This window comes from Tupaia chinensis, unplaced genomic scaffold (assembly GCF_000334495.1).
Source record: "Tupaia chinensis unplaced genomic scaffold, TupChi_1.0 Scaffold000545_1, whole genome shotgun sequence".
Lineage (NCBI taxonomy): Eukaryota > Metazoa > Chordata > Mammalia > Scandentia > Tupaiidae > Tupaia > Tupaia belangeri.
In genome coordinates, this window is record NW_006160057.1 from 3,478,932 (window position 1) to 3,506,431 (window position 27,500).

General features: G+C 39.4%; 1 protein-coding gene across 1 annotated transcript in view; it reads left to right on the top strand.

Moving 5' to 3' along the window:
- Nucleotides 1-19,300, top strand: part of FER1L6 (fer-1 like family member 6) — a 149,070-nt gene extending 129,770 nt beyond the window's left edge. The window contains exons 39-40 of the mRNA XM_006157540.1: nt 17,294-17,394; nt 19,078-19,300. Coding sequence (XP_006157602.1) covers nt 17,294-17,394; nt 19,078-19,261 — 285 coding nt within the window. The 3' untranslated portion in view covers nt 19,262-19,300. The remainder of the gene's footprint in view (nt 1-17,293; nt 17,395-19,077) is intronic.
- The last annotated feature ends 8,200 nt before the right edge of the window (nt 19,301-27,500 follow it).

The window sequence follows — 27,500 nt, forward strand, 5'->3', positions numbered from 1 at the left end:
TCATTTTGTGAACTTCAGGCTTAGAGGCTTGAAGTGACATGAACCCTTTAAGCAGAGGTTTTGCTAAGAAGCAAGAATTTTTAAAACTTCATGAATGCATTAGGCCTTTCCCTATTTCAGCATAATTGATTTAATAGCTATCTGTATATTGGGGTGGTTTTTTTTTATCCTTTCGGCCTGAACTTCTACCCCGGGCATTAATTTTGAAATATTTCTTGAAATTATGCATGAAGTCCTGATGTACAATTTCAAGGTAGCTTCCTTATCCCTTCACCCTTGAATGTGAGATTTATTTTTACGGTGATCAATCCTTTTAAAACTTTCTTGAGAGGGTAATCGTAGGAAGAGTCATGTATCCCTCTCCCTGCTTTTCCAACTTGGTTTATATTGTGTGGCATGTGTTGTAGGAATTCCTACCTTTCCACAAATTCTGGGAGGAAAGTTTCTTTTTCTCTTTCTTTCAAGCCCCCTTATTGATCCTCTATACGGAGAGAGGGATGACCTACATGACAGAGGATGTTAAGACAGGACATGAGGACTGAATAGATGGGCTCTTTCCACTGTTATCACTTCCCCTTGGGGTGAGTGCATTCTCCCTTCTGCTCCTAGTGCCTGTGGAAAAAACACATCCAGGACAGGACCTTTTGGGGAAGAAACATGTCTAGATAGAGACCTATTTTTCTCTCTCTCTGCTCCGAGGTTTCCTGTGAATGTGAGGTAGGGATTCTCTTTGTACCTTACTGGGTAAATGGTAGTTGTTGGTCTGACCCCATCTTGTCTAGTTGTACTGTGTTTTCTGGGAGTTTTTCTCTTCTCTCTATTCTCAATTTAATTCCCTGTGATTGGTGAAAAGACTAGGCCCCAGCCTAGACTAGGCTCATTCTTTCAGGTTTCCTCAAATACTTAATGAAGGTTTACTACATGCCATCCTCGGGAGTTGGTTCTGGGCTTCAGGGATTAGCATGTAATAAATGCTCGATCAATATTTTTGGGATGAATGGATTAATTAATGAATGAAGAAATGAATTATTCATGGCCTCTACTCTCAACCTGTTCAGAGTCCAGTGAAAGGGACAGATGCACCAATTACACAGCCATACATAAAATAATGAAAGTGTAGTATGTAGAGAAAAACAGAGAGGAAGGAGGGATCCTGTTCTCTCTGAGGGAGTTGAGAAGTCGAGCAAGGCAGATTTTTTTAAAAAATAGAAAACAACAAAAAGGCATACTTCAGATGAAAAAGAGAGCAAATGTCTATTCCAAGTGGAGGACCTCTGATGATCACAGTGTGGAGACGTGAAATAGTTCCACATGGAGGGCTAATTGCCCCCTGCTCAACTTATTAGAATGTCATATAAGGAATCAAATATATCAAATGTCAAGAACAGGTAAATTCATAGAAAATAGATTAGTGCTTGCCAAGGACTGGGAATAAGAGGAAAGGAGAGTGACTGCTAACTGGTATGAGGTTTCTTTTTTGGAGTGATACAAATGTTCTGAAATTAGATAGTGATGGTGGAGTAAACTTTGTAATAAACTAAAATCCACTAAGTGTGTACTTGGAAAGGATGAACTTCATATGCCAGAGGGTGTGGCTACCTACTTGAAAGAGGCAGAGAGACAGAGAGAAAGGAAGAGAGAAGGATAAAGAACTCTTCTCTTGCACTTCTCCATCCATTTGGGATTTAGGTGCACACACACATGCACACACACACACACACACACGCTCAGCATGTTTTTCAAGCTGCCAGGTCTGGGATTTGAACCGCATGATGAGCATGTGGGATCTGGCTTTCTTAATCACCAGACCACAGGCCAGCACTATACCTCAAATATTAAAAAAGCAATGTAAGGCAATGGTGAAGATGAAAATAGATTACCATAGATTGTAGAGTGCATGGAAAATAAGTGGAGGCAGCACGTGTAGACTCTTTAGAAGTCTACACAATTTTACCTCTCCCTTCATACCCCCCCCAAAAAATAACTATTGTTCCTTATCCATTTCCTGCTCCTTCCCACACCTCTGCTTACCTATGTACTATTCTTCCTGTCTGGACTATCCTAAACTTTCTACTTTGGGAAAACTCTCAGTTCTTAAGTATTTTGGAACTCTTTTCAGCAATAACCTCGTTTTAGTCCGTGATAGGCTTCCATGTGCTTCCATAGTTCTTATCACAGTGATTTTAAATTGTCCATAGATTTCAGGGTTCTTCTACTATGAATCCAGGAAGTGTATTTTCTCTTTATTTTCTCATTCTGAATATTAAATGTCTAGCATATTACTTAGCACATTATAGATACTCAAAATATTTATTGAATGAATCAATAAAGACAAGAACAATTAAGACATCAATGCCACCATTGGAGGGATTATATGATTTCCTTCTTTGCTTACTCTGAAATAAATACATAGGAAGTTTTCAGTAAATGTTTTTTGAAAATGAACAAATCAGCGTACATTGATTTATATGATTTTTTAAGTGTCACATTAGAAATCTGAGAGTGGAACCAGCATTTAGCGTAATGGCTTTATCACTGGACTCCCACGTAGTTGACTGCAGTTCAAGTCCCGGACCCGGTGCCTTAAACTCACGCTGGCCGCATGTGCATGCGTGCCCAAGATCCCAAGAGGAGAATGGAGGCAAGGGTATTGTGGCATGGCCATCCCCCCTGGGGGGGGGGTGATTTCTCACTTTCTGTTTCTCTGTCTCTCTCTGTCTGTCTGGTGAGCACACGCAGCCTATAGCAAAAATAAATAAATAAATAAATAATAATAAAAAACTCTCAAAAGAAAGAAATCTGAGAGCAATGTCCTAAAGAAAGGACAGAAGACAGATTTTAATGATGGGAAGATTGAAGGATATAAAATAAATAAGTTGTTAGGGGACAAAACAGTGAATGAATGAAGGGGCATTTGAGCTGTGGCAGTCTGTTTTCCTAGGCTGAATTAAGATCCATGGAAGCATCTGAGCTTCCTGATCTGACTCTCACCTCCAAGGTACCAGAGTAGTAGTAATTTCCATAATCTTTCACCTTTTCTCTACAATGACATTTGTCCCAGTATTGCTAGAACCTGGGTATGTCAGGTTATTATTTGAATTCATTTGTCTAATATTTTTGTAATGGCTAGCCATAAGAAAGACATTTACATAAGAAATTTACCTTCTAGTTTTATTAACTCATTGTGGAATTTCCCTCCCTTTGTGCTTTGGAGAGTTTATTAGCTTCTCCTGTCTCTCTGGTCCCCTGAGGGAAAGCCTAGAAAAGCTGCTCAAAACAGACCTCATAGGGTCCTATCATTACAGAGCAGCCTATTTCATGAGGACACACATATTTTGAATATTCGGGATCCCACAAAGGACTTCTGTATGTCCAAAAATGCATGTTTCAAATAGAAGTTTCCAAATCTTGATGAATCTCTGGATCACATAGGGAATGTGATTGGAAATTATGAAAAGTGTGGATGGCAGTCTGGAAAAAGGCACCAGATGGCAGGTTAGCAGTGGATTCAAGGATGTCTTAGGCTGAAATCCTTGTCCATTATTTATCAACTGCACTACCTTGTAAAGATGGAGAAAATGGAGGTATAAGACTCATGAAACTGATGTGATGCTTAAATGAAATAGAATCACTATTCTTGAAACATAGTAAGTGTTCAATTAGTGTCAGAATTCAATTCTACTTGAGTCATTTCTCAACAATAAAGCATTTTCTGCTTTCATTTCTTTTGACTGCCCCCAAAAAAGGAATGCCTCAAATTTGACATACCTAAGTGTTGGGCCAGGCAATGGCATAGTGGTTAAGGAAGCTGGATTGTACAAGGTCAGCTGTGTGGTTCATGTCTTTGGAACTGGTGGCTTGAAAAACATGCCGGGTGCCTGTGCATACATGCTCACAGTTTCAAAAGGAGAAATGAAGAAATTGCAGTGTGAACATCCTCCATGGTGGTGCTTGCTATCTCTCTCTCTCTCTCTCTCTCTCTCTCTCTCGCAAGTGCACCTGCCCCCTGGCAAATTTTTAGAAAAAGAATGAAATATCTAAGTGTCTTGGTCAATAATCAAAATCTAATCCTTGGTAGTAAGTTTGTGGTAAATAGAAGAAAAGAGAGAGGGATGAAATAGAGGCTCTAACAATATATTTTCAATGACATTTGTCCCAGTATTGCTAGAACCTGGGTATGTCAGGTTATTATTTGAATTCATTTGTCTAATATTTTTGTAATGGCTAGCCATAAGAAAGACATTTACATAAGAAATTTACCTTCTAGTTTTATTAACTCATTGTGGAATTTCCCTCCCTTTGTGCTTTGGAGAGTTTATTAGCTTCTCCTGTCTCTCTGGTCCCCTGAGGGAAAGCCTAGAAAAGCTGCTCAAAACAGACCTCATAGGGTCCTATCATTACAGAGCAGCCTATTTCATGAGGACACACATATTTTGAATATTCGGGATCCCACAAAGGACTTCTGTATGTCCAAAAATGCATGTTTCAAATAGAAGTTTCCAAATCTTGATGAATCTCTGGATCACATAGGGAATGTGATTGGAAATTATGAAAAGTGTGGATGGCAGTCTGGAAAAAGGCACCAGATGGCAGGTTAGCAGTGGATTCAAGGATGTCTTAGGCTGAAATCCTTGTCCATTATTTATCAACTGCACTACCTTGTAAAGATGGAGAAAATGGAGGTATAAGACTCATGAAACTGATGTGATGCTTAAATGAAATAGAATCACTATTCTTGAAACATAGTAAGTGTTCAATTAGTGTCAGAATTCAATTCTACTTGAGTCATTTCTCAACAATAAAGCATTTTCTGCTTTCATTTCTTTTGACTGCCCCCAAAAAAGGAATGCCTCAAATTTGACATACCTAAGTGTTGGGCCAGGCAATGGCATAGTGGTTAAGGAAGCTGGATTGTACAAGGTCAGCTGTGTGGTTCATGTCTTTGGAACTGGTGGCTTGAAAAACATGCCGGGTGCCTGTGCATACATGCTCACAGTTTCAAAAGGAGAAATGAAGAAATTGCAGTGTGAACATCCTCCATGGTGGTGCTTGCTATCTCTCTCTCTCTCTCTCTCTCTCTCTCGCAAGTGCACCTGCCCCCTGGCAAATTTTTAGAAAAAGAATGAAATATCTAAGTGTCTTGGTCAATAATCAAAATCTAATCCTTGGTAGTAAGTTTGTGGTAAATAGAAGAAAAGAGAGAGGGATGAAATAGAGGCTCTAACAATATATTTTCAACCACTTCACAAATAAATCTCTTGATGAATTGGATAAAATGATGGATAGTCACAAGAGATTGCTTTAATAAATAACTTTTTAGTAAGTGTAGGAGCTTTTAATTAAAAGGTCTTCATTTCTATTCAGCATAGGATTTCTTTCTCTGAGTATAGGGTATCATGTTACTCCTTCAGCTGTTCATTTGTTGAACAATTATAGAGAGCCTCCTCTTGCCTGGGCTTCAGTAAGATTATCCTGAAGACACAGCTGAACAGGATGAAGCACAGCTCCTGCCTCCAAGAAGCTGGCATCTTGTGGGGAAGACAGGCAAGAGAAGCAACCAGCAACCACCAGTTTGTAAAGCTGAGGGTTCTCTGACCATGGTAATCGTAACTATTGCTAATACGAATTGCCCATGCCAGAACCAGTTTTTAAAAGACTAAAAATGCAAACTGGTAATGGTCAGGCCATATATGACTATAGAACTCTGACCTACAACCTACGCAGCAACCACCTCTAGAAGCCAAACCACAATCTCTGTAGCAATTGGCCTCATATGGTCAGGGCTTGGTCAATGACTCCCTGATTTCCTAATTTTTGCCCCTTGATTCTAAACATGCTTCTCTAATTAATTACATACAAGAAGTCTTCAAAAAAGTTCATGGAAAAAACTATGCATAAATTTCAAAAAATTTTTTGCATCAAAATAACTCATTTTGGGACCAGCAGTTAGTGTAATGACTATGTCGTTGGACTCCCACATAGTCAACCATGGTTCGCATCCCGGACCCGGTGGCTTAAACTCACGCCAGGCATGTGTGCATGCGCGCCCAAGATCCCAAGAGGAGAATGGAGGAGAAGGGATTGCAGTGTGGCCATCCCCCCTGGGGGGTGATTTCTCGCTTTCTCCCTGTCTTTGTCTGTCTGGTGAGCGCACACGCCCTGTAGTAAAAACCTCTCAAAAAAATAATAATAATAACTCATGCTAACTTGTCAGACTAGGATCTAATTCGAGGTACTATTAAGGATAAGACATCAGTCTGAAAAGAGCCCCTACCAGAGTACATGAATACTGATAAAATTGAAGCAAGAAAAAACATCAAATTTATGGGGAAGCTTGGTTAGAATGATGAAATCACTGATAATGTACGGAAAGTTTATGAGAAGAATGCCCCAAAGAAATCATAATTTTTCAAATGGGTGACTCATTTTAAGAGGGAATAAGATGATGTTGAAGATGACACCCACAGCAGCAGATCATCCACATCAATTTGTGAGAAAAATTTAATCTCGTCTGTACCTTCATTAAATGGGACCGACAATTAACAGCAAAAGGTTATCCAACACCACAGACATCTCAATTGGTTCAATGTACACAATTCTGACTGAAAAATTAAAGTTCAATAAACTTTTTGCTCAATAAGTGCTCAAGGACCTAGGAACCATCTCTTCGAACTGTAAACATCAAGAGAGATAGGTTACCTACCTCCCAGTTTCTGAGGGACGGTGAGAGCCAAACTTCAGGGGAACCTTGCTCCAAGTTGCAAAGCTCCTTGTCATAAAGAGAGGGCAGTTTGTTTTTCCTCTGGATAAAGCTCATTAGCTAACATGGGTGGTCACCCCAACGACCACGTGAATCAAGGATGGAGTATGTGTGACAAGTAGTGCTGTCAAGCCCTCTTGAGGACTAGTTACTTGGGGTGCTCAGGTCATGGTGCATGTTGACTTTCCAGAGGGCCAAAGAATGGTAATATCTACTTATTGTGGGAGCGTTTTGAGAAAGTTATCTGAAGCTTTAGCAGAAAAACACCTGGAAAACTTCACCAGCATCCTTCACTACCACAACAGTGCCCTTGTACTTTCCTCAGACAAAGATGATTTTGAGAGATTTTCCACAGGAAATCGTTAGGCACTCACCTTAAGTCCTAATTTTATTCCTTCTGACCTCTCTTTGTTTCCTAATCCTAAAAATGTCATTGAAGGGCACCCTTTTACTTCCGTTAATAATGCAAAGAAGACTGCATTGACATTATTAAATTCCCACAACTCTCAGCTCCTTAGGAATAGACTAAGTGTGTGGAATCATGGCTTACAAAGTGTACTTGAACTTGATAGAGCTTATGTTGAAAAGTGAAGTTTACATTTTTGTCTTTTAATTCCATTTTCCATGAAATTTTTGAGTCCTCTCATGTAATGCCCTCATAGCTTGCTTCCAGCTACTGCATGCCAACACCTTTCAATCGGAGTAAATCTTAACCTTCCATTTTTCTTTCTTGTTTTTTGTCACTTTTTTTGTTATAGAGTGTGTGCACTCACCAGAGAGAACAGAGAGAAGGAAAGTGAGAAATCACACCCCGGAAGAGATGGCGACATCACAATCCCTTCTCCTCGTCTTCTCTTGGTATTTTGGACATGTATGCATACATATCTTATGATTTTCATTTTTTTAAGAATTATTTTATTTAACTTTATTTGTTTATTTATAATTTGACCAGAGAAGGACAGAGTGAGAGAGAATGTGAGGACAAGAGAGGGAAAACAAGAAAACAAGCTGCCAGGCTTTTGACTCAAACCGTAGTCAGCCATGTGGAAGTCTAGCACCCTTAGCCACTATGCCACCTGCAGGCCCCCGTTTTATTTTATTTTTTTTAAGAGAGAGAGATTTGTGATCGGGAGCATGCACTTGCCAGAGAGATAGAAAGTGAGAAATTACCCCCCCAGGGGGGATGATCACACTGCTATCCCTTCTCCTCTTGGGATTTTGGGCATGCATACACACATGCCCGGTGTGAATTTTAAGCCATAAGCCACTGGATCCAGGATTTGAACCACGCTTGACTATGTGAGAGGCCAACAATGCAACATTATGCAATCTACTGGTGCCACCCAATGTGATTTTCAAGCCACCTGTTCCAGGACTCTAACTGTGGAGTTGGCCGTGTGGGGTCCAGTGCCTCCACCCCATCTACTGTGCCACCCAATGTGATTTTCAAGCCCCCTGTTCCAGGACTCTAACTGTGGAGTTGGCCGTGTGGGGTCCAGTGCCTCCACCCCATCTACTGTGCCACCCAATGTGATTTTCAAGCCCCCTGTTCCAGGACTCTAACTGTGGAGTTGGCCGTGTGGGGTCCAGTGCCTCCACCCCATCTACTGTGCCACCCAATGTGATTTTCAAGCCCCCTGTTCCAGGACTCTAACTGTGGAGTTGGCCGTGTGGGGTCCAGTGCCTCCACCCCATCTACTGTGCCACCCAATGTGATTTTCAAGCCACCTGTTCCCAGCCTCTAACTGTTGAGTTGGCCGTGTGGGATCCAGTGCCTCCGCACCATCGACTGGCCCCACATCCCTTTATCTTTTTATTTGTTTCTTCAGAATTATTTTATGTAACTTAATTAATTAATATTTATTAATTAATTAATATTTGCCCAGAGAAGGATAGAGAAAGAAAGAGAGAAAGTGGGAAAGCAAGCTACCAGGTATAAGACTTGAACCACAGTCAGCCATGCAAGAATCCAGTGCCCTTTACCACCATGCCACCTGCTGGCCCACCTTCCTTTAAAAAAAAAAAAATTATAAAACTTCTCTACTCTCCTGTCTATCTGAGTCTCCACTAAACACAAGGGATGGTAATTGGCTCCCTTGCCACAGCAGCTTTGAATAAATAGCCTCTGTTTTAATTTGGACGGTCTTTGTTGATTCCCACAGCTCTAAACATTAAATGTATAACTAATTTATCTGCTAAAACCCCATGAGATATGCATATATTGTCCATTTTCATTTTATAGATTAGGAAGCTGAGGCACAGAGAGGTTAATAATTTGCCCCATGTCACATGGATAGTGTGAGACTCAAACCCAAACCATCTGCTTCTACATACTTTGGTCTTAACTGCTACGCAATATTTCCTTTTCTGGCAGAGGGTCATGGAAACAGAAGGGACATCTAACCTGGTCCTGGGGTCCTCAGCAATCTCCCCTATGGAGGTGAAGTCTGCAGTGACATCTGCTAGAGAAACATGATTTAAAATGAAATCTCCTCTTAACCCAGAAAACCTCTCCACAAAGGGAGTCCAGGAAAAAGCAGCATTTTAAACTGAGTAATCGTTAAGCCAGAGCATCGCAAGCAATCTGCTAAGGGATTGCAAAGGCAGAAAGGAATGTGAGCCTTTTACACGTCCAGGCAGCTATCGTCCAATACGCACGGATTTTACGATAAACAAGAACTAGTCCTCGAGAGGACTTGAGAGCACTATTTGTCACACATACTCCATCCTTGATTCACGTGGCCATTGGGGTGACCACCCGTGTTAGTGAATGAGCTTTATCCAGAGGAAAAACAAACTGCCCTCTCTTTATGACAAGAAGGAACTTTGCAACTTGGAGCAAGGTTTCCCCTGAAGTTCGGCTCCCACCGTCTCTCAGAAACTGGGAGGTAGGGACTCTCTCTCTCTCTTGATGTTTACAGTTTAAAGAGGTCATTCCTAGGTCCTTGAGAAAAACATTCCCAAATATTAAAGACAAAAGGCTTGTCCATTTTTCAAAAGAAAAAGTACTTATAATTGCAACTTTTCTAAAGTAACTGCCCTGGGCCAGATGGTGGCACAGTGGTAACGCAGCTGGACCTGCATGGGAAGGTCCTCAGTTCATGTCCTGGGAGGCCCCTCTACACACACGTGGTGCACATGTGCATGCCCGTGATCATGGCTGGCTGAGGCCAGGAGTGAACTGTGGCATAAGAACCTTGTTGGGGGTGCCTGACTCTCTATTGTGGAATTAAAAATAAAAAAAAAAATTAAATTAAAAAAACTTTCCTTAGGAAAAAAACATGACATCTGTACACTTATTTCAACCCACAAAATTAGCTTTGAGACAGCAGATGGCGTAGTGTTTATGTCACTGGACTCCCACATGATCGACCGTGGTTGGAGTCCTGGACCTGGTGTATTAAAATTCATGCCAGGCATGTGTGCATGTGTGCCCAAAATCTTGAGAGGAGAATGGAGGAGGGATTGTGGTGTGGCCATCTCCCTGGGGAATGATTTTTCACGTTCTGTCTCTCTGTCTCTGTTTCACCAGTGAGCAAAAATTCTCTCTTCAAAAGAAAAATTTGCTTCTTATTTTTAACTTGTCTTTGTCCTTACACATCCTAAAGGGAAAACAAGAATTGCCTCTGTCCTCACCCTTGCTGAAGTCCAAGGTTGGGTGTCAGCTGTCCTCCACATGAAACCTGACCCCCAAAGCCCTGCACTGGCTGCCCTGTTCTTTCCCCTTTACGTAACCGATAACGGCATAGACAAAATACACCACCGCTAACTTTCTCTGAATGTGACGGCAAGTTGGATCATCCCAGAGTAAACTGTGATGGAAACCTCCGCGGGTGCCAGGGACACTCCCTTCCTCTGAGTCTCAGTTTTCACGTCTGTAAAATGAGTGGGTTGGAATGGGTGTCTCCAAGGTCCATTTTCAGCACAGGCATTCTCTAAGTTCAGCTCTGAGTGGCCTCTCCTCTTGTTCTTTCAAGCCAGCATTTGGAATGTCACTATCCTCCTGTTCCAGTCACTGACAGGCAAGAGGGCATTTGTTTACAGTCACAGCCACCTGCCAGATTTCTTTTTAAAGCTGCTTATCACTATCCCCCCGCCCCCGCCCCCAGGCAGTGTAACTTAGACACTTGGATCACGGAGCTCCTAGTGTGGAACACGGCTGTCCTCACAGCAAGTGAGAAACAGCTCCAGGAAATTGCTGAGGATTGAGTACCCACAGGAGCAAAGGGAATAGCTATTGAACGTGTTCTTGAGCAAACACATGGTACTACACACTGCTTTATCTTATCCCAAATAATCTTTCTAAAAGCTGCCTTAAATAAGTCACTCCTTTAAGAGGAGATCAGGAAGTTATTTTACCATTTGATCTCACAAATTGACAGGTAGCTCAGTTAAATTCCAGGAACATCAGTAACTAAAATTAACAGGGAGGTTTCTGTGACTGCAGTTTAGAATAAAAAGGAATTGTCAGGGGACCACCAGATGGTGTCGTGGTTATGTCCCTGGACTCCCTCATGGGCAACCATGGTTCAAGTCCCAGATCTGGAGGCTTGAAACTCACACTAGGCACATGTGCATGCATGCCCAAAATCTCAAGAGGAGACTGGAGAAGAGATTGCAGTGTGCCCATCCCCCCCGGGGGGGGTGATTTCTCACTTTCAGTCTCTGTCTCTCCGAGAAGCATACTCACCCCACAGCAAAAATCTCTCCCCCCAAAAAAGCATTTATCGGCACCCACTAGGGCTACACATTCACATGCTAGGTGCAAGAGATCAACAACAAATAAGATAAATCCTTGGCATGCTGAAGTTCACAGCTTAGCTGAGGAGGCTGGTAGATTGGTTAAATAGTATACAGCAAATTCAGATCCTCTAGAAGAAAAGAGGTAGGTATTTTCATATGAAAATTACTTTTAAGGTAGATATTATAAATGCATTTATAAGAAATTTGAAAAGCACAGGAAGGTAGCAAGGAGAAAACTGCATGCCTGAACATACCACCTGAAGAAGGCTATTGCTAATGTTGTGGTTATCCTGACATTTTCTCTATGTATGGATCTTGGTTACCTTCACATAGTAATCGTTCCAGACTTAAAATAGTGTCTCCATTCTGCTTCACTCAGTGTTATGAGAAACATCCCCTTACATTATATCACCAATATTATGATTAACTCTTTATATTCTCCAAATAGAAATGTTACAGTTTGAACATTGTGTTTCTCCTCAGCATCTCTTCTTTGAAAAAATATAAGGTCCAACTGCAGTGGCACAAGTGGGACAGCACCACATACCATGGCTGAGGCCACAGGAGGGGCCTGGGTTTGATTCCCAGCTGAACCCAAACAGGATGGGCACAGGAGTGCACACTTACAGTCCTAGCTAACTGGGAGCCTGGGGCAGGAGGATTGTGATGAGTGAGACCTGTTAAAACACCTCTTTCTCTCTTCCACTCCCCCCCTTATTCTCTCCTGCTCTCTCTCTCTCTCTCATTGAGACCTGTTAAAACACCTCTTTCTCTCTTCCGCTCCCCCCCCCTTATTCTCTCCTGCTCTCTTTCTCTCTCTCATTAAAAAAAAATAAAAATAAAAATTGAGCATACAGAAAAATAGAAAAATCAGACAGTGATTGGCCTGGATCCACCACCAAGATTCAATACTTGTTAATATTTTGCCATGTTTATTTTGCCTATATATTTGAGTACATGTATGTGTGTGTGTGTGTGTGTGTATAGTGTGTGTGTATGTATATAGTGTATGTATATAGGTGTATTGTGTATATATATATGTATATATACACATATATGTTTTTGAACGAATCCATTAAGAGTAAGTTGTAGACATTCTGACACTTTATGACTAAATATCTCAGTATGTAATACAAATATGGACGTATTCTTACATAATCACCACACTATCATAATAATCACCTAACACAGACAATAACAAATAATCACCTAACGTATTCTGATAGCATATCATATTCCTTTCTCCATCTACAAAAAGAACACCTCATTGCCCCCAAAATGTCTTTTATAGCTATTTCTATAACAAGATTCAGTCATGGTTTACACATTATTTTTTGGTTGGCCTATCTTTTTGGTCTGTTTTGATTTGGAGTAGTCCTAACATTTTCTCCATGACATTAACTATTTGGTGAGACTGGGCCTCATTTATCTGGTGGTTTTCTTGTGATGCTGCTTGTTTTATTCTCAAACCCTGTATTTCCTGTGAACTGAAAGTGAGTTGCAACAGTTTTATCAGGTCCCCGTTAAACAATTTTGGCAAGAATACTTCATAGCATTTACTTCATGGTGAATCATGTCAGGAGACACAGCTATCAGATGGGCTCGCTGTTACTCATGCTGCATTGCTCACTTGATTCTGTTGTTAAACACAAGATGTCCTCACTGTAAAGGTCCATTTTCTTTTCACGAAGAGCAAGCTCTGTGTGGGGTAGCACGTCAGCACTGCGGGGAATCCCCAGCTGCTGCCACCTCTCACTCCGTGGTTTTAGCAACTGGTGGTCCTAATTTAACTTCATTGCTTTTATAAAATAGTTTTTCTAATCTTCCTTTTTTCTCCTTTCTTTCCTTCCATCTGTCATTTTTTTCTCCATTTATTAGTTGGCATTCATTTGTTAGGAACACCTTTTCTCATCAACCAAAAATATAGTCACTCTTCTCCCCTACCTCCATAAAAGACAGAATAATTATATTCCTTAATTACCAAATTATAGAACCAAGAATTGGTGCAGGAGCTGTCTCCAATGATGTCAAATGAAACATGATTTTTTCCCCATGATTTTTTTTAGGAGGTGGCTATTGTTATCAACTCATAAATTTAAAAAAAAAAAAAAAAAAAAAAGATTGTCTAGCTCTGTCCACTGAAAAAAGTAAATTACCCAAAAAAAAAAAAAAAAAAAAAAAAAAAAAACTATTGGAATGTGGATCCTGGTTTCTAAATGCCATTTTCTTCTTTTTTTTTAAATATTATTTTTTATTTTAATTTACATTTAATCACATATATCTTTACAGGGTACAACATTTTCTTTTTCATACCTTGCGTTTCTAAATGCCATTTTCTTCTTTTTTTTTAAATATTATTTTTTTATTTTAATTTACATTTAATCACATATATCTTTACAGTGTACAAAATTTCTTTTTAGACAAAGACATTACTATATCCATTATCATCAGCAAATTGCTTTTCATTTGTTAATTAAATGTACTTTTTTCCCCTTCCCCTTTCCCTTTCCTCCTTCCCTCTATTACCTGCCCACATATTACCGCTATCCCTACTATCTCTGGTATCTCTGGTTGCCATCCTTGACCATCTTTTGTCTAAAAGAAACCGGGCATCTTTGGCAATATGGCTGGCCCCATATCTAGGGCAAATAGGACAATTTGAATATCCAGATGAATAATGACTGTGCTTTGTACACAAGCTTTTTCTCAGTTTTGAATTGTTTACTTAATTTAGCTACCCAGAAATTGAATTTCTAGGTTAGAGCTATGACTATATAAGATAAAACACACATACACAAATACATGTGTGTATATATGTGTGTATATGCAGGTGTGTGCATGCAGATATGCACACATACATACATATTCTTTGTCCTAGAAGATTTTGCTAGTGTGCATTTTACCAGTAATGTATGAAAATAACACCAGTGAGGGTTGTATTTTAATAAGCAATAGTTAATGCTGAAGAAGGCATGTCTGTTTCAAGCCCATAAATAAATATATAGTATAGTAAATCCAGAATTCTTTCAGGGACCTTTCTTTATCTTTTTCTCCCATCCACAGATGTCTTTAGGTTAATAGCTAGTCTCTTTAACTGTCTACTTTTTTTTAGCTCTGATTTTAAATTACATTTGGAGGACAGTATTAGCTTAAGACCTCTACTCGGTGCTAGGCTGAGTACTGATGATTGAAATGGAACATGGAACCCTAGCGTGGCGAGATACACGGTGAGGAGTGGCATTTATCAGAACGTGTCAGTGAACACCTTTTCCTGCTGCCTCCCTGATGCCCGATAAATGCTTTGCGACCACTCAGGCGGGGCAGTGAAGCTGGAGCTAGACTCTTCATGATAATAATAGATGACTCTAGTGCCTAGGGCAGAAGTAATTTAATATTCTCTGCTTCCTCTTTCTTTGCAGTTTTTTTTTTTCTGTAGGAAGATGAGTCTATAGGAGTCTCTGGGTGTTTTCTGTATGGTCAGAGATGTTTTCCATTTCTGTGTTTCTGCTAATGAAATTGTGTTGAAGGCAACCAATACCTTTTATTATTATTGTTATTACACAGGAGGCATATGCACTTGCTAGAGAAAGAGACAAAGGGACAAAAGGAGAGAAAGAAAGCATCCCCCTAAGGGGTGTGGGCCATACCACAATCCCATGTCCTCCATTTCTCTCTCCTGTTGTGCTTTGGGGCATGAATACACACAAGCCCTGCATGGATTTCAAGCCACCAGAATCAGGATTCAAACTGCCATCAACCATAATCTAACTCCTTTAATCACTGGCTCACAGGTCCAGCCCACAGCTACCATTTTCTACGGACATTTTACTTGCCAGGTACTAGGTCAAACACTATGACTGTTATTTCATATATTTTTTCAAAGAAACCTCGTGGGGTTTGTGTTATTTACATTCCAGGATAGTGAGACTTACAGAGATCCAGTAACTTACCTAAGAACACAGGTAGTAAGTTGTAGAGCCTGGTTTCAATGCAGATCTTTCTGCATCAGTTCCTATTTGCTATACTTTGCTGTGCTATGCTGTAAAATTTCTTATATTATCCAAAGCCAGCCCATAGATAGGGGTCAATAGCATATAGAGACCTGGGTTCAAATTCCAGTTGGTTGGTTTATTGCCAACTTGACCTTGGAAAAGTTTTTTTGACCGCTATGGCTTCATTTCTTTATGAAAGGGAGACTTACCTTGATTCTTGCTAAGAGAGATGATGGATAGCTGATAGATAGAGAGATAGACAGAAAATAATAGAATCAACAAACCTGGGATTTCAGATATAGTTATATAATTATTATCTTACTCTTGAAACATGTATGGAGGAGTGATTACAATCGACAGAAGCTTTACATTCCTTTTTTTCCTCAGTTTTCAAATACTTTCTGGGTGCCTATATGTGCAAGTCTATCTATAGAATCAATATTTCTCAACAGAAATGAAAGACTACATATGTACGTATTTCTAAGAGCTTTCTCTGGGTCATAAAACATTTAATGCTGTCCCACATAGGGCAGGGTGGTAGTCCAAACAATGAATGAAACCATCTGGATTTGAACTCATGACTTCACCTGTAACAAAAGCTCACTGTACTTCTTTACAGATCTGAACATCCATGCCACTCCATCTCTTCTCTAGCCCCTCAACCTCACCTCAAATGATCTGTTTCTTTCTAATTTCTTCCAAGATTACACTGTCATGGCTGCCAGCAACCAAACCTGCTTGTTAAGGAGTCCTGACTTTTTCAGGGTGAATGGACTCATTAATGTAAGACCGCTCAGCAGAATCTCAGATGCTTTCATTGGAGTAAGAGATCAATCATACCTCAAAAATCAAGTAATAGTTAATCCATGTGTGATTCAGAAAGAGAAGCACGCACCAAAGTACTTTCACGGTTCTGCAGTCTGCTACTAATTCTGCCTCTCTCCTACCACTGTGAATCTCAATGCTCAAAACCAAAAGAAGCAGGAGGAGAAGGGAGCCCCATCCAGAACAAGAGCTTCAGAGCATCAGGGATTCTAGTTTATTGATCATTGTTAAGTTTCCAGTCCCTAGAACAGTGTCTGGCATATAGAGGGTCCACTGAGGTAGTAGATAAATGAATTAACAAGAAAGAATAACTATTAACTTTTGCAAGGGTTCTAACTCATCCTTTGATAACCCAAGACTTAAATTACTATCAAGAACTTTGGCATAGTGCTTTGAAAAAGATCACTACAATTTTCAAGTCAGAGGGTCTGTTAATTTTTTGAGGGGATAAAAGGAAGGAGAGAGTGCTATAATAAAAGAATAATTCTAAAACAATTAGGGGGACAACAAAATGAATGAAGAATGACAGAAAAACCCTTTGGCCAATCGAAGGCCATACCCACCAATTTCCTCTTGACAGAATAAAAACAGTAGCAAATCAAAAGGGTCAGCCACTCAAGTAATTAGTCCGCTTACTAATTACTAGTAGTCTCTATAATTAGTAGTATTTCTTCAGATATTAAATGATTACAAGTGGAGTAGTGTATGTGACTGAGTGTATGTGTGTCTGTGTGTATATGTGGGACCCTATTCTTTCACAAAACTCTACAGTAATACCATCCCAGAGCTTTCATTGTTTATCCTAAGAATGGCTTTTTCAACAACCAAAAGGACAAGAATACTTTTCAAAATAAAGCAGCCAAGTAATCAAAATACTTTCATTATTATCCTACCTGATAACGCTTCTAGGAGGCTAGCATTGCCCCAGTGGATTTTTGTGATTAGAAACTAATGCTATCATGTGTTTATGCAGGGCAAGGTTGAAGCAGAGTTTCATCTAGTTACAGCAGAAGAAGCTGAGAAAAATCCTGTTGGAAAAGCTCGAAAGGAGCCAGAGCCCCTAGCCAAGCCCAAGTGAGTAGAGTTGTGGGTAGGAACATCAGAAATGGGAAAGAACCTTCATAGTCCCAATTTGTACCAGAAAAAGCAGGTGGGCTTTTCTTTCCAGCATCCTCTGGGAAAATGGAGAAAACAGGAGGCAATCAGTCCTATCCAATCTAAGCAATACCTTTTTGTTTCTACAATGAAAAGCATTTTGGAAACATTACAGTGTCTGGCAAATGGAGAAGGAGCTTGTCTGTAGTACTGCCACGTAGTATTTCTAGAATCATTGCATATATTTTTTCTACCTATTTATTAATGTAAATATGAATTCCACATATTTTTTTTCTACTAGCTCTCTAATCATGCATATAGAATTGTCTTAACGTTTCCTTAACCTTTACTGAGAAATTTTACTTTGTTACCATTGTGAGCACAATTAGGATTTTTAACAGCCATGGAAAGTCACGTAATGGACCTGCTCGCCACCCCATAATAGGATAGTGCATTTATTTCTATCTTTTATTATTATTATATTATTAAAATGTTTTCCCTTTATACATATTTATTTTAAAATAAATTCCCAGAGGTAGAATGACTAGAAAAGGGTTGCTCTATTAAATTTGATCCTTGGTTACATATTCATTTAAAAAGTGAACAGACATAAATATAAAATATACAAAATAATCTTTGAGATTGTATATGTCCTATCTCTCCCCAGCCATCAAGTGTGGATGAATGGTCTTGTCTCACCTTTTATCTCTCACAGTATTAGAAACATAATGGGTGTTTTGTTATTCACTAATTCAAAATTATTTATTATTCACGAATTCAAAATTATTTACTAAGCACCTATGAAATGAACACTTTGGAGAACACAGGAGAAAAGATATAAGCTATATATTCTAGAGCCACTAATTTATTTAGGAAGAAATAACACAGAGACTCATAAAATAATTATCAGAATGTAGAAGATACTAGTTTCTAAAGGGGATAAGGCAAATGATAGTGAGATAGGAATTTGGAGGAGGCTCATTATAGTGACCAGAGTATGCTTTAAGAAGATAGGGCTGGGTCCTGCAGGTGCTGTGGTGGTTAAGGGCACTGGACTCCCACGTGGGCAACTGCAATTCAAGTCCCAGACCTGGTGGCTTGTTTCTTCACTTTCTCTCTCTCCCTCTGTCTCTCTGGTAAAATTTAAATAAATAAATAGAGTTAAATAAAATAATTCTTTAAAAAAATCCTTTAAAAAAAAAAAAAAAGATAGGGTTTAAGCTGATCGTAGCCAGACAGATGGAGGGTGACAGGACCTCTGGCTGGGGTCTAACTAGGCTCTCGCTCTACTCCAGAGCATCCTTCAAAATGATGCAGGAATTCTTGATTATAAAGTGTATAGTATTCTTAACTCGACTGGTCTGAAGTATATTTCATGTTGGATAAATTCTCTTTACAAACCAAATGATGTATAGGAATAGAATTGTTAATAATAATAATAATAAATATATATATAAATGTATACATATATAAAACATGATGCAGGAATTATTATCTAAATGTTATATTGTTCCTGCCTCAAGCAATATAGTTTTCTCCCATTCTTAGGCCTTTTTTGTGGATCTTCAGAAAGAGAGACTCAGAAATACTTTCTGAAATCAAGAATCCCAAGTGCTGACACTATGACTCCCTTTCCTGATTTTTCTCTTGCTTCTTCCTCAGCCGCCCAGACACCTCCTTCTCCTGGTTTGTGAGCCCCTTCAAGTGCCTGTATCACCTGATCTGGAAGAATTACAAGAAGTACATCATCATTGGTTTTATTCTGATCATCCTGATTATCTTCCTGGTCCTTTTCATCTATACTCTGCCAGGAGCTATCAGCCGAAGGCTCGTCGTGGGCTCATAGAAGATAATGGAGAACTCAGACCCTCCCTGTGTGCTAATCCTCTCGGCCTCATCTGGAAACATCTAAGAACATGTGCTGTGTCAGGCACTGTACTGAGTACTAAGGGGTAGACTCAAAGGGCCCAAGAACCAGCCCTAACAACTGAGGACGGATAAGCTCTTCTTGGCAGAGATGGAAAAATATCCCTTCCCAATCCCAATTTCTGCTACCGTCTTTCAAACTTGTAAGCCTTAAGTCTTGTTTTTGCCCATGGGCAGCATGGAATAATGACTCTTTCACCTCAGAATAATCAATGATGATCTCAGTTTAATTTAGGTTTATATATATATATATATTCTGAGGAGTTTAATTCTGGGTCCAAGATTTTATTAGAAGTACTTCATTTGAATGAAAACTTACAGTAAATACATTAAAAATATTTTAGCCAATTACTTGATAAATTTAACTTGTTTGATATATGTTAACCTTAGTTAGCCTTTACCATTTATAGAACACACTCACTTATTCCAACTGTGAAACTGGCTTGGGAAGACTTCATCTAAATTCTCTGAAATACCTCGTTGTTGAAATTCCCATCTAGAGACAAGATGTTGCTACTTTTCCACTGAATAGACACTTATAGAACCTTTTCGATCCTAGTAGTGAGCTCTGGAGAAATCCAGTTTGATTTATGCTCTATGGCAATTTCTAGGTGGGAATTTTTCAATATGTTATAAGGTATATGAAATCTACTTGTGTGTGTGTGTGTGTGTGTGTGTATGCTGGGGGAGCTTCATGCTACCAGCAGAAATTCTCTTTTGCCAGGTATACAGGCCCTCACCAAGTTCTACATTTTCATAAATCATGACAATAATGGCCATTCCTGGCATATCTCAGCACTGGCCCACCATACGTGGCAAGTTCCACTGAGTCTCAAGTGCAAAATAATTTCAAAACCAGTCTTAGAAACAATATCGTATGTTATTATCAGTTGGGGTCAGTTTTTCTTGAAAATAAACCTCTGATTTTCATAACATAGTCTAGATCTGTCACTCTACCATCAGGATAGGTTAAGATGAGTTGAAATGAGAGGCTAGTTTTCTCAGACACAGGGAAACAAAGGAATTGAAATGACCTCAATTTCCATGCAGAATTTCTCATACACAGATAAATATGGCAATTATTTTTTCTATCATTGGGAGCCGTTTGGTGGCATTAAGAAAACTGGGTTGGGGTTCCTTTCTTGATGTCAGAAGTACCAGAGCTATTGTTTTGTTTGTTGATAGCCTTCTGAAAGGAAGAATATTTATGTCCACATAGAAAGTCATTCTAGAATGTTCCCAGTCCATCAAAGAAGCATGCTCTCAGTAATTTTAGATTAAGCATTTTATACTGAATTCTGGCCGTGCATGATCACTCCCTAGTAATCATGATGCCTTATTTTCCTAACATGAAAATAAAAGCATTTACTGCCGTGACAATATTTCCTAGTATAATTACTTACATAAACTGTAATTCATCCTTACTGTGAAATAATACACAGTCATTGTTAATGATGTAATTGAACATCTTGATAGGATGGAATACATACATTTAGTTTATTGTAAACAAATATATTCATATATATGTTAGAAAATTGTATGTATAGCATGTTGTAAAAAGAACATATATTAGGTTACTGAAAAAGTCATGACTTTTTTTCTATTCTTTTATGCAAAAAATGCATCATGACTTTTCCAACAACCCAATATATACATGCATAGAAAAAAAAAAGTCTGAAAGAATGCGCCAAAATGTTAATAGTGATTATCTTTAAATAGTATAGTATCTTTTCTTTTCCTTCTTGTTTTTCTAATTCTTCTAAAGCAATCAAGTATTATTTTACTGTAAAAAGTTTAGTAAATAAATATAAATTTATTCAAGTTCATTTGAAAATATTTATGGTCTCCTATGTGCTATGCAGTGAGGACACAGCAGAGATAAGACAAACGTGGCCACTGCCATCATGAATTTTGCATTCTAGTAGCTACCCCAAATAATGTTTTGTCTTCAAATTATGAGTTGTTCAAGGAAGGTACCAGATAAGAAATGTATTTCATGGAAGAGGTTTAAGAAAAAAGCACAAAATATTTCTCCAGTGTTGGGAAGGAAAAGAACAGCATTATTTTAAGATAAATTTGCAATTAAGGTATTATACTCTCTGAACAGGAAAATGACAGATAAACTCTTGAGAAAACAATGCATATTGTTCAAATTCCTAACAAAAGCAACTTGAAAACACCTTTAAGTTAAATAGAGCTCATCAGCATTCCTTCAATGATAAAAGACATCCAAATGCTAAAAAGCCTAAAAGTATTTGAAACACTTTGGGATCAGATGGCATCATCAGAAATGTGTGAAAAGAAGTGGAAAGCAAGGATAATTTTGGAATCAGCTATGTCTGGTGTTCTATACATAGGGTGTCGCGTATGGCCTGTCCTGCATGTAGAAAATAAATACTGTTCTCTGTCCAATTGTGCAGCTTTGGCCTTCAAGATATTACAGTTAAAAAATACCCATTTCCTAAGAATTTGTTATGAGTCCCTATTCATGTTCTTAAATAAGATTCATGTAAGTGTATACATTTGACAGTTTAGAGTTTTTCTTACAGTTAAATGTTTCCCTGTGACTGTTTGTTTTTGTCATTTGAATCATTTTCCCCAAACAAAGCAAGATAACAATTAATACCAGCAACAACAAACAGCCCACATGATAGGATATCCAAATTCTGTGTTTTCAACATTGAAACATTTGGTACCTTCCTTGCTGTTTCCTTTATATGACACACTAATGGCAGCTACAAGATCTGTGTCACAGCAGGGGCCAGTTAGTGCTTATTTATTCAACAGGTAATTGCTGAACTCATCCTCATTCCAGGTGAACAGCATAGGAGACACATAAGTGCACAAAGTCCCTGCAAAAATTCATGGAGCATAGAGTTTGAGAGAAAAGAACACAAAATCAACCACACAAACACACACACACACACACACACAATTGCAAACTGATAAATTGGGGATGAACTAGAAACAGTGGGAGCATCTATGGAGGGCCTACTCCTAGTCTGGCAGTCAGGGAGGCATGCTGGGGAAGGGCTAGCTGAAGGCCCATCAAGGGTGAGGAAGAGAGATGGAGAGGAGGAAGAGTACAGTAGAGAAAATGGCATGTGCACAAGTTCTGAGGTGGGGGAGAGCATGTGAAGGAGTCTGAAAGTGCAGGTCCGTGAGAGGCAGAGGGACCTGAGATGGAGCTGGAAAGGCATGTGGGGCAACTCCCTTAAGTGTTTAAGTCTTTAAGGGCAATGAATAGCTGTTGAAGGATTGGAAGCAGTAAAGAAGCATGATTAGATTTCCATTCCTTGTGGAGAACAGATAGGAGGTACTATAGTACTCCCCACAAAGAAGGTTAGTTTTCACTCAGTAAAGGCAGCAGAGGTGAGAAGTAGAGGGATAAGAGATTTTATCTTTAAGACTCCAGAGTGGTCTAAGAGGGATCTAGGGTTGACTCTGCTTCATACAAGCATGTTACCTAGGACAGCTACCTTCACATCTCTGACCCAGTTTCCTTGTCTATCACATGAGGAGGTTAATATAGTGAGGGAAAATGCATGGCATAGTCTGGTGCAAAGTTAATGTGTTGTTGGGTCTGGAGTGTGGCAGGTTTGAAGGAATAAATTGGACACTAGGCCAGGTTGTGAAGAGCTTTGAATGCTGAGGAAGTGGGACTTCAAGCAGCATGAAGTAGGAACCCTTAGGATGGTTTAAGCAGAAAAGTGGTGAGAGTGGGTCTCTGTGTTAGAGAAGTTGTTCTGCCTACACTGCATGATGAATTGTCAGGGATGAGATCTGGGGATGCCTTGGGAGTGATTTCTAACTTTCCCTCTCACTGTAGCTGGTCGCTGTCATGAGCCCTATGCCAAAAACCTAAAAAATAATAAAAAAAAAAAATACCAAGAAGCTGTGATGGGAAATAAGAAACTATACCAGTGCCATTATGGAGATGAAGAGGAAAGTTCAGAGATTCCAGATTCCAGGATGCAGGTGAGGTTTTTCCCAGAGGGGCCTGCCAGAGAAGACAATGGAGTTTGAATCCTGCTGCTTCTATCTGGGTAGGGTCACTTAACTCTCAGAGTCTTAATTTCATTATCTAATAAAAATAAAATATTACCTACTCAGCAAGTTATGAAGTTGTCTACCAAGTGTCTGGCGTGAAGCCAGTACTCAGAGGGTAGTTGCTAGTGTCATCGGTATCATGTCCATGAGTAAAATCAACAGCATGTAGAGTCTAATTGGATAGAGGGGATGAGGAAGGATCAGACCTATGTTTTGCAAATGTTCTGACACACAAAGAAAATTTTCAACCAATACTTCTGGTCATGTTAGCTTTCTGTTGCTGCCGTAACATGTACAATTTCAGTGGATGAAAACAACACAAATGATTGTTGTATAGGTCGGAAGTCCAACATGGATCTCAATGAGCTAAAATTAAGGTGTTGGCCATGCTACTTTCCTGGCCTTTTCCAGCTCCTAGAAGCTGTCCACAGTCCTTGGCTAACAGCCCCTTTTATCCATTTCCAAAGCCAGCTACATTCCACGTCTCTGTACCATTCTTCTAAAGTCACATCCCACCCTGACTACACCCGGAAAAGTTCTTGCTTTTAAGGTCCCTGCCGTTGTACTCCCTTGGACAGTTCAGGATCATTCACCCATCTCAGGTCTCGACCTTAAACACATCTGTAAAGACCTTCTGCTATATAAAGTAACGTATTCACGAGTTCTATAAATTAAGGTATAGACTTCATTGGGCAAAGGAAAGAGGGGACAATTATTCTGTCTACCACACTGAGCATCACCCAGACCTTGCAATTCAGTGCAATTTGGAAGTCATTTCAGCAGAGCTTTGACAGTTGCTATGATGATTACACTGTGTGAAAGATGATTACGGTGTATGAAAGAAGGAGGCTCCACAGATACTCAGATACCTTCCGGAACAAAAACTTTCCATTTGCTATTCAACTTCTCAAGTGACAGTTACCTTAGAAAAAAAGAGAAGGATCCGTTCCACTCTTCTCTGATTAAAATGCTTATGAACACAGTGGATGAGGAACTTTACGAGCTTTATGTGAAAGGACTCTGCCATTTCCTCCACATCTCTGCTTCAGGAGCTTGCAAATAAGCCTCTCGAGTTCAGCTTTCCTTTAATCCACCACTAATTCTTCCACAATCAAGAGACACATGTCTCTATTCTCCCTCATTTATATAGCACAATTTGAGAAAAGCAGACTAATTTTTCTGAAGTGTGTGGTTTCTGAATCTTTGAACTAGTTGAAAGAAGTAGGCTTTGGAAACTGAGAGAATGGTATGGAAACGGGCATGGTCATGTACTCTGTGACCTTGAGCAAGTTACTCAACAACTAGGAATCTTATTTATGATACGCAAAATAGACAGAATACCCTTCTTTCAGGATTATGTGGATTAGGACACGGGCAGTGGTGGCAAAGACTATTTATAAAGTGTCTAATGTATTGTCTTCTATACCATAAGTATTCAAATTAATGATCACTTACTTCCTAAGGCAACCAATGTTCACAGAGTGTTGTTACAGATTACAAAGGAATAGATATTTTTCCCCATTTATCCTACCGGCACATCCATTTTGTAGACAAGGAAATAGGTGGTTCAAGATCACCCAGCTCATTTGTTATAGATCTAAGATCCCAGTCTAGGCTTCCTTTCCTGCTCCTCTGCTATCTCCTTTTAGAGATGTCTAGTGGGACCAACAGTTAGCATAATGGCTATGTCGCTGGACTCCCATGTAGTCAACCTTGGTTCGAGTCCCAGATCCAGTGGCTTAAAAATCACACTGGGCATGTGTGTGTGTGCCCAAAATCCCGAGAGGAGAATGGAGGAGAAGGGATTGCAGCATGGCCATCCCCCTGGGGGGCGATTTCTCACTTTCTGTCTCTCTCTGTCTTTCTGGCAAGTACACACCCCCTATAGCAAAATACTCTCCAAAAAAAAGATGTCTAGTGATTGATTTAAAGTGGGTAGGATTTCCTCCAGTTAGAAAACTCCTCAATGACTTTTTTTATTAATGTGTAATAATCATACATATCCGTGGAGGTACAATGTGACTTTTCAGTACAATAATACAATGTGTAATGATCAAACCAGAGTTATTAGTATACCCGTCATCCGAACCATTTGTCATTACACATGTTGGGAAACTTAGTCTTCTATTTTAGTTACTTAGAGATATACAAGTTGTTAAGTATGTTCTTTCTACCGTATTTTATAACACTAGAAGTTGATCTTATCTATCCATAATTTTGCTTTTGTTAGTCTTCATCCCTGTATCCCAACCCCATCCTTTCCAGCCTCTAGTATTCTTCATCCTTCTACTGCTATAAGGTCTTTTCTTCACTTTCCACATATGAGGGAAATCATGTAGTATCTCTTTCTGTGCCCGATTTCTTTTATTTAACACAATGTCCTCCAGGTGTGCCCATTTAACCTCAAGTAACAGGATTTTATGAAAAACGTCCATAAATAAAAACCAATAAAGCCTCGAAACACATAAAATAAAAGCAAAAAATAGACAAATGAGACTATACCAAACTATCAATAAAAAGTTCCTGCACAGCAAAGAATACAATCAACAGAGTGAAGAGACAATCCACCGAATAGGAGAAAATATTTGCATGCTATAGATATGGAAAGGGATCAATAACCAGAATATAAAAGGAACTCAACAGCAAAACAAAAAAGTAAAAGAAACTTAAGGTTCATTTAAATTTAAGGCAAAACCCCTAGGGCATTTCAAATGTGTTTATAAAATACCACAGATACATGTGTTGAGCCTCCCGTTTTACTTAAACCACCACTGCATTTGATGGTTAGAGAATGTGATGGGCATCACTCATTCATGCTACTCCAAATTTCTTAAACATTCTGTTTACATTTTACAACTTCTGGAATGCAGACATTTATCTGAGCTCTTCATAGGCATACAACCATCTAGCTCTAGAAATTTTTTATATTGCATAACTGAAACTCCGTAACTATTATACACTAACTTCCTATTTCTCCCTTCCCACAGCCTGCAAAAACCACCATACTATTTTATGTGGCTGTGAATTTGACTAAATACCTCCTATTAGTGGAATTATTCAGCATTTGTTCCTTTGTGACTAGCTTATTTCACTTAGTAAAGGATCTTCAAATTCAATATCATGAAGCCTTTCCCCTGTATCTTCTAAGTGTAAGAGTTTTATAGTTTTAGGGAACCAGCAGTTAGCATAATGGCTGTGTCGCTGGATTCCCACGTAGTCAACCACAGGTTAAGTCCCGGACCCAGTGACTTAAAACTCACGCCGGGCGCATGTGCGTGCGTGCCCATGATCCCGAGAGGAGAATGGAGGAGAAGGGATTGCGGTGTGACCATCCCCCCTGGGGGGTGATTTCTCGCTTTTTGTCTCTATGTCTCTCTGTCTGTCTGGCGAGCGCACGCTCTCTATAGCAAAAACCTCTCCCTCCCCCACCCCCCACAGATCTATAGCAAAAACCTCTCCCTCCCCCACCCCTCACAGAAAGAGTTCTATAGTTTTAGCTCTTATGTTTAGGTCTTTGACTGACTTGAGTCAATTTTTGTATATCGTGTCAGATATAGCTAGTTTTCCCAACACTGTTTGTTGAAAACTCCATTTTTCAAATGCTTTTCTGTACTTTACTTAATACTAATATTACTAGCTTGTTATCAAAACTTTTTAACTGAAAATAATGAAATATTTTCTTTACCTGTGAATGATAGTCTACCATCTTAATCCCCACGATACCTATAGTCATGATATGCTAGTAACAAAGAAACCCGAAGTCTTAGTATCTCAGTAGTTTATCACTCACAGATTTGTCTGTGTGTCTGAGCAACATTCCACGTGTGGGGCTCAGGATTATAGGTGCTTTGATCATATGGACCATCCATATTAGCACTAATTCCACAGTTACAGGGTCAGGGAAAATGGGATGCTGAGACTCCAACACTATTAAACGCTTTTACTTGGAATTAACACTTGACACTTCCACTTGCATTTCATTAGCCAAAAGTCCTATGGGCATGCCTAACTTCAATGGAGCAGGGAACTACAGTTCTATGTGCTCAGAAGTGGAGAACTAGATGTTCAGGAGTAATAGTAATTCTTTCTGCATGTGGCTATAATTATTG